Raw genomic sequence first — 9,073 nt, 5'->3', positions numbered from 1 at the left:
GCACTATTTTTAATATTTCTAACATTTGAATTATTAACATTTAGTTTATTATTGTAAGAATGAAAATTAAATCCACATAAATGCAGATGTTGATATAAATACAGCAACCCAAATCTTGCAACGATTTAAAAAAAAAAAAAAATCAGAGAAATGTCATAGAAATAACAATAACAATGCAGAATCCGCTTGTTTTTGTGGCCTGTTTTTGTTATTAAAATAATAGGAAATAGCGACGTTCTTTAAGATTTAAAAATATATAATAATTTCCTTAAACTGTATCCATATATCAAAGCAGGGACAAAATGCATAATCTGAAACCTTTATTAATTTAAGAATCATTCATAAACAGATGTATATATCCTGAATAATACAGAAGCATAAAAGTAACGATGGAAATCACTGCTCATCAAATAACAGAGAGACTATGCAGTTGTTTAGGTTATGGTAAAATGATTTATTAGACATTTCAAAAATATACCTGATTAAAGCCATAGAGACACAATCATATCACATGTAGCAAAACTCAGATAAGTGCTATCAATAAATATACAGTAAAATATAAATGCATTCTCTAATTCTTCTGTATACATCCAGGCATTATATTTTATAGATGCACATTTTCCAAAGCAACAAGATCCCTCAGAATACTGGGCTTATGGTATTGGTGCTGGTATCATCTCCAGTTGTGCATTGAAATAAAAAGCTGCAGATCAGCAATTTACAAAAACAAAACAAAACCGGGGTGAATGATTGACCCAAGTGGGCTTTCTTTAACAAGAGTGAGCATTGGCTTAAAGGAAAATGCAGACTATTGGGTTTTTCTCTCTTTTTGCCTCCTACGCTGCCTGGAGTCCCCTTTCATGTGGTGCCATTGCAATATGCCTAAGGAGCAAGTGTTTTAGTGCTTGTTTATAGCGTTAGTGCATGGAGTCATAAATCTTACTTGGCCATAAATGACAAAAACCATTGGTATGCAGAAGAGGCCACCCGGTCCTATACTTCTCTTTATTTCTGTATTTTCCCCATGCATTGTGTGATTTTTTTTTTATTCAGTGTTTCAAAATCCTCATGGATTTGAAACATTCAGCTCATATTCTTAGCACCTTGATGCTACAAAGGTTATCTGAATTTTGCGCGAATAATTGCAAATCTCTGTAATCCTGTTTGGAAAAGAATGATACATTTATTGTCTTTGTTGCTAATACAGCAGATCATTAATAGATGCGGTTATGTTTCAAAGCAAATATGTTCCTGGTTAAAAAATATATACATATAAGTCATTTGTATCATTCCATTTTCCCAAAAGAAATAGAGAGGGTGTTAAAATATAATATTACAATAAACGATGGTGTCTGATCCAGCTTAATAGAAGGTCAGTAGATTGTTTACTGGCATACAATTTAGCTGAAGAGGGGAGGTTTTAATAATTGATTGTATCATTAAATTGATTTATATATGACTGCCTTTAACACAAACACATTATAAGCAACAAATCTAGCAATTGTAGGGTTAAAATGAAGAAATAAAAACAAAATTGAATAGAAAACGATACAACAGACTTAAGCAGACCTTTGAACAAGGGCTGTGATCATTAGCATAATTTCCCTGAATACGTGTGACGCCTACTTTCTGAGATTCTTAGATCCTCCCTCTTTTTTTTCATCTTATTTTATTTTTCTTTCCCTGTCTGCCCCATCTTCTTAGATTTTAAAATTTCTTTCTCTTTTTTTACTCCCCCACACGTGCTTGTTCCCAGAAGATTATACAGCTTGGAAACTAGAATCATTCAGCTCAAAGCATTTTATAAGAAACATACCATTTATTTCAGTGGAATTACATTTGGAAAGCCCTGTGAGTTGATATCTCTTATCTATGTGACCGGGGTCGCCCATATGTAACCTTAGGGGTTGTCCAGTTTTTGGCAGACATTTCATCTTCAGATTTCCTGAGAGCTGCTCCCATCCTGGGGTCTGGTGGTGTAGGTGATAGAGCAGGGACTGTGTTGCATTTGCCACTTTCTCATGCCCAGGAATTAGTTGGGAAACCCAGATCTTGTGGTTCTGAACTAGAACTGGAGAGTGTCTGTTGTGTTCTGCGTCAGTCGTCAAAAAGCAAGGTAAGCAGGCCAGAAATCCTCTATCACTTCTGAATGCTGGAGTTTATGTCCCAATGATTTATGGCCATAGTCTTAAATCTCGGTTCAAGAAGAGTTCACAAACTCAAGCTTCCTTTCAAGAATTGACTGATACGTATTGCTAATTCTGGCTGTTTTATCGTCTCCCTCGTATCACCCATTTAATCTGAAGGGATTGTCTATTATTTTCAACATTTCTCCAAAGAACTTGTGTGCTCATTGTGTGTATGATCTCTACACTAATACACTAACTATATATATATATATATATAAATATATATATATATATATATATCTATCAAAATGTGTGTATATATATATATATATATATAATATTAAAAGGTATATATATATATATATAATATCAAAAGGTATATATATATATATATATATATATATATATATATATATATATATATATATATATATATATGTATGTGTAAATATATACGTGTGAGTGTGTGTAAAATCTAAAATCTTTGGGAAAAACTCTCCTGTGTCAGCTAAACCTTTGTTTTTCCAAAAAATGTTTAATTGTTAGTGAAACGCATTCATACATTTTAGTTAAATATAATACAAAAACTCTTACAAAATGTTTTTTACCCAGGATTAGCAAAAAACAAACAAACAAAACTCCAGGCCATACCAGAAAAGACTGAGTTAAAATAATGTTTTCTTATGTAGGTTGCTGTGATATAGTTTTTGTGCAACAATTATGTTAATATTCATTTTATTTAAGTATTTCATTGTCACATATATTTAGAATTCTGGGTCTCTTATTCAGAGGCAAAAAAAAAATGTTTTCAAACAGTAAAATAGATTTCTCATTTGGTTTAATTTATATTTTTTTTGATGAAAATACTGAACAATTACAGGATCATGTCTTTCTTATTAATATTTTTTTATTATTATTATTTTATTTTTAAATAATAAAAACCATGCAGTTTTAATTTGGCCTGGTATTTTTAAAGATAAAATAAACTAGTATGCTTACTTACAGACAACATATTGTAAACGTATTTTAATAATATGGCCATTAATAAATTAAGTTTAAATTAACTTTTGTTTTTAAAATAATATTACAAAAATAATCGCACAAAACAAATATATGAGATTGCATTTGACTTGAGCTACAAGAAATCTCTCACAAATGTAGCTTTTTATTTCCTTTATAATCTTTGTGTTTGCTTTACAACTATTTCCAGTGCCTTGTTTTGTGCAGTAGTTAGTTTTAAATAGTTATTTGGAGATGGGTAAACATGAAGATTTAACAAAAGATACACAGGATCCTAGGAGTATTTTATGGTTTGTGTTTCCATCATCTACTAGCTCGCTAGCCAAATGACCCCCATACATCAAACTGCAGAGCAGTTGCAAAGACAGAACCTATTATCGGTAGGGCTGCAAAGAAAGTTCATGCCGTGGTCATGGAGATGAACGCTGGTTTTTCTGGTTCCTGGTGTTTTTTCAAATCCATCATGTTTTAACAGGTAGAATTGTGTAGATTTCATGTGTGCTATCCTTAATCACAGAATTGACCATCTCATTTTTTTTTTATTTTCTTTTGCCCATAATACTAAATAAAGGGTAAATATATAAATGTGGTTTATAAGCATAGGATTTAGCTAATAAATAATACTATATTCATTTCTGATTTGACTGCATTAGAAACATGTTATTCAGCGTATATACAGAAAGGCTATAGCCAAGTAGTTCCATATGTAAAATTATTTTCCTCTAGGCCCATTGCTTGGAAAGCGATATCTGCTCAAAGATAAAAGATTGATTGCTAAGTAAATACTGTTTAGCGCTTTCACATTTTACTGAGCTGAAAAATATATATTTTGTACTGAAGGTTATCTTATAAATAAGCTATGATTTAGAAAATATGTCTTTAAGTAATAATTAAATATATCAATTTATGTGAATGACTATTGTCTATCTATCATTCCATCTATCTATCTATCTATCTATCTATCTATCATCTATCAATCATCTATCTGCATTGATTAATATTTCATACTGACATTTATTTATATATATATATATATATATATATATATATATATATATATATATATATATATATATATATATATATATATATATACACACACATACATATATATATATATATATATATATATATATACACACACACACACATATATATATATATATATATATATATATACACACACACACACACACACATAAATATATATACATATAACATACATACATGTGTGTTCATAAAATACTGGTATTTTATAAATGTTTATGTATACATACACGAATGTGTGTGTATATATGTATGTGTATATATATATATATATATGTATATGTGTGTATATATATATATTTGTATGTGTGTGTGTGTATATATATATATATATATATATATAAAATATATATATTTGTATGTGTGTGTATGTATATATATTTGTATGTGTGTGTGTGTATATATATATATATATATATATAAAATATATATATATGTATATGTGTGTATATATATATATTTGTATGTGTGTGTGTGTATATATATATATATATATATATATATATAAAATATATATATTTGTATGTGTGTGTATGTATATATATATATATATATATATATATATACAGACACCCACAGAGGTTACATGTACATACAAACTCCCACAGTACATATCTGTGAATACATTAGACTCTTATATAGCTATTCACACCTAATTCATCTGTAATTTCTGGCCAAATGAGAATGAGGTCAGTGTTACTAACAACTCCTATCATCTTAATACACACTTCTCAATATTGCTGAACACTTTTTCTTCTATGGCTTTCATGTCACTTAGCTATTGTAAGTAAGATGGATCTGTACTGTGTCCTCACTGTAGTGTGCTTCTTGTACACCGCAGGTCTGAGCCGCCAGGCCATTGGAGGAGGGACGCCACGTGACCCAGGGGTGCCAATGTTATTCTTTACGGGTGTCAAGACCCTGTCAGTTTGTGAAATAAATATTGGGAAACAACGAAATGCAAAAAGCGACCTACTACGACAGCTCTGCGATCTATGGCGGATACCCCTACCAAGGAACAAATGGTTTCACTTATAATGCAAGTCAGCAGCAATATCCTCAGACTTCACCTCTGGTGGATTCAGAATATCACCGACCTGCCTGTTCCCTGCAGTCACCTGGCAATTCAGTGCCACATCACAAGGCCAATGAGATCAACGAAAGTTGTATGAGAACCCTTAGCAGTCAGACCAGCCAGGCACAGGCCATAAGCGAGCAGCAGCAACAACAGGCCCCCTCGCAGGGACCACCACCCTCTGTGTCACCACCTCATAATGCCAACAATGCTGCCACAGCCTCAACCACTAAGGGCACAAACATCACCTCACCTACCATGTCAAAGCAGATTTTCCCTTGGATGAAAGAATCTCGGCAAAATACAAAGCAGAAAACTGGCAGCTCAAGCTCAGGTAACTCCATACATTGCACACTGGGGGCAGAGTATTAGTTACTCCAACTAGGCAGCAAAGTGGCTGCAAGTCACTCACACGTGGAGGGTAGATTTAACCCCTGAGTTCCATAAGAACAAGCATTTGTGCTTCAGCACTGATGGGGTTAAATAATGTTCCTCCAAATACAAAACCAAGTGTGTATATTGTATTAATCTGTAACTAAGCCACCATTGAGAGAAAAAATATCAATTTAATCCTATCTATCATTTACTTGGACAAACTTATATTAAAGTTTGGTAATATATTTTCAATGTGTTCCAGTGGTTTCTTCCAACGACTAGAATTAAAATATAAATAATACACATTTTGGTATTTAATATATTTCTTAACTTTGGTAATTTCTTTTTTTATATCTACAAAAATGTCATTTTATTTGATATTACAGTATATATGAGCACTATACTAAAAACATAAAAGCTATATTATATGAGAATGGTAATATATTTTCTTAATTGTTGTTTTAAATGTTATCATATAACATTTATTTCTGTGGCATCTGTGGTTCCAAAGGATATTTCTAAATAAAACTTGCTTCTGGAAAATAAACTTTGTTTTCACATATGAATAATCATAGATTTAGCAATGATTTTATCTGACTGTCATAATTGTGTAATACGATAATGTTATCTGTTAAGTGTATGTGTGAAAATAAAAAAAATACGATTTTTTTTATTTAGAAAAAAAGCCATAATAAATATATTATAATTATATTAACATTCCACACACACACATATTATATATATATATATATATATATATATATATATATATATATATATATATATATATATATATAAACATAATGTGTGTGGTAAATTAAAATAATTATTTTTGAATGCATTCATATATTGATTTTTTTTCTTGTATATTATATTAAAATAAAATTTAAATGAAATGTCTTAGTTTTAATATAGACAACAAGTAACCAGGCATATTTACCAGCTGTGGAAATGACAATTAATTTTGATATAAAATGAATCAGTGTAATTAAGTTCCAACAAATAAGGAAACAATTACAATTTATTAATATGTTGAATACTTGTATTCTTTTCTGACATGATCGTTAAATTAATTTTATAATTAAAAATTACAAAATCATATGTGACTTGTCTGAGCTCACATACACAACTGAGAGACAAAGTAATATGTAATATAGCAGCATATCAGAGAGATTTCTGAGGCCCCATTGATCTCGGTTGATTTATAGTACAAGCCAGAGACCGCTGCTTTACTTCGGTTGCAGAAAACCTGGTTGTTTATTTAGTGGTTTTAATTGTGTATACACATGCCTCGAATTGTGTGTATGCTTGCCCAGAAATGTGTGTTTGATTTGCTAGAATTGTGTTTGATGTGTCCTTACTTGGAATTGTGTGTATGCTTGAACAGAGTTGTGTGTTTGCTTGCCTAAAATTGTGTGTAAGCTTGCCCAGAGTTGTTTGTATGCTTGCCCAGAGTTGTGTGTTTGCTTGCCTACAATTGTGTGCAAGCTTGCCCAGGGTTGTGTGTATGGTTGCCTACAATTGTGTGTAAGCTTGTTAAGAATTGTGTATGCTTGCCTAGACTACGTGAATGCTTGCCTAGAATTGTGTATATGCTTGTCTATAGTTGTGTGTATGCTTGCCTGGAATTGTGTGTATGCTTGCCTGGAATTGTGTATATGCTTGTCTATAGTTGTGTGTATGCTTGCCTGGAATTGTGTGTATGCTTGCCTGGAATTGTGTGTATGCTTGCCTATAATTGTGTGTATGCTTGCACAGAGTTGTGTGTATGCTTGCCTAAAGTTGTGTGTATGCTTGCCTAAAGTTGTGTGTATGCTTGCCTAGAATAGGGTGTATGCTTGTCTAGAATTGTGTATATGCTTGTCCATTGTTGTGTGTATGCTTGCCTACAGTTGCCTGTATGTTTGCCTACAATTGTGTGTAAGCTTGTTAAGAATTGTGTATGCTTGCCTAGACTACGTGAATGCTTGCCTAGAATTGTGTATATGCTTGTCTATAGTTGTGTGTATGCTTGCCTGGAATTGTGTGTATGCTTGCCTGGAATTGTGTGTATGCTTGCCTATAATTGTGTGTATGCTTGCACAGAGTTGTGTGTATGCTTGCCTAAAGTTGTGTGTATGCTTGCCTAAAGTTGTGTGTATGCTTGCCTAGAATAGGGTGTATGCTTGTCTAGAATTGTGTATATGCTTGTCCATTGTTGTGTGTATGCTTGCCTACAGTTGCCTGTATGCTTGCCTGGAATTGTGTGTACGCTTGCTCAGAATTGTGTGTATGGTTGCCCAGAGTTGTGTGTATGCTTGCCCAGAGTTGTGTGTATGCTTGCCCAGAGTTGTGTGTATGCTTGCCTAGAGTTGTGTGTATTCTTGTGTGTTGGCTTGCTCAGAATTATGTGTATGCTTGCCTATAGTTGTGTGTATGCTTGCCTGGAATTGTGTGTATGCTTGGCTATAATTGTGTGTATGCTTGCACAGAGTTGTGTGTATTCTTGCCCAGAGTTGTTTGTATGATTGTCTGGAATTGTGTGTTTGCTTGCTCAGAATTGTGTGTATGTTTGCCTAACGTTGTGTGTATGCTTGCCCAGAGTTGTGTGTATGCTTGCCTAGAGTTGTGTGTATGCTTGTCTGGAATTGTGTGTATGCTTGCCTATAATTGTGTGTATGCTTGCACAGAGTTGTGTGTATGCTTGCACAGAGTTGTGTGTATGCTTGCCTAGTGCTGTATGTATGCTAGCCTGGAATTGTGTGTATGCTTCCCTGGAATTGTGTGTATGCTTGCCTAGAGTTGTGTGTATGCTTGCCCAGAGTTGTTTGTATGCTTGCCTAGAGTTATGTGTATGCGTGTGTGTTGGCTTGCTCAGAATTATGTGTATGCTTGCCTAGAGTTGTGTGTATGCTTGCCCAGAGTTGTGTGCATGCTTGCCTAGAATTGTATGTATGCTTGCCTAGAATTGTGTGTTTGCTTGCTTGCTCAGAACTGTGTGTATGCTTGCCTAGCATTGTGTGTATGCTTGCCCAGAGTTGTGTGCATGCTTGACCAGAGTTGTTTGTGAATGCTTGCCTTGAGTGCTTTCTTAGAATTGTGTGTGTGCTTACCTAAAATTGTATGTGGTGTGTGCTTACTTAGAATTGTGTCCGTGCTTACCTAGAAATTTGTGTGATGTGTGCTTACTTAGAATTTTGTATGCTTGTCCATAACTGTGTGTAGTGTTTGCTTGGATAGAATCGTGTGTGTGCTTGACTAGAATTGTGTGTGGTGTGTGGTTACTTAGAATTGTTTGTTTACATGCCTGTAATTGTTTGGTGTGTGTGTGTTTTCTTAGAACTGTGTGTGTGTGCTTGCCTGGATTTTTTTGTGGTGTGTTCTTACTCAGAATTGTGTTTATGCTTGCACAGAATTGTGTGTAGTGTGTGCTTAGTTAGAATGGTGT

General features: G+C 33.2%; 1 protein-coding gene across 6 annotated transcripts in view; it reads left to right on the top strand.

Moving 5' to 3' along the window:
* Nucleotides 1-9,073, top strand: part of HOXA3 (homeobox A3) — a 52,516-nt gene that overhangs the window by 36,968 nt on the left and 6,475 nt on the right. For 5 of the 6 annotated variants that reach the window (XM_053714173.1, XM_053714170.1, XM_053714168.1 and 2 more), the window contains one exon: nucleotides 5,038-5,605. In XM_053714173.1, the coding sequence (XP_053570148.1) occupies nucleotides 5,155-5,605 (451 nt within the window). In that variant the 5' untranslated portion in view covers nucleotides 5,038-5,154. Of the gene's footprint in view, nucleotides 1-1,558; nucleotides 2,117-5,037; nucleotides 5,606-9,073 lie in introns of those variants that run through there. The other variant, XM_053714172.1, reaches the window with a different exon arrangement.

This window comes from Bombina bombina, chromosome 5 (genome assembly GCF_027579735.1).
Source record: "Bombina bombina isolate aBomBom1 chromosome 5, aBomBom1.pri, whole genome shotgun sequence".
Taxonomy (NCBI): Eukaryota; Metazoa; Chordata; class Amphibia; order Anura; family Bombinatoridae; genus Bombina; species Bombina bombina.
The sequence above is the reverse complement of the archived record's forward strand: the minus strand, read 5'-3'. Positions and strand labels throughout refer to the sequence as shown.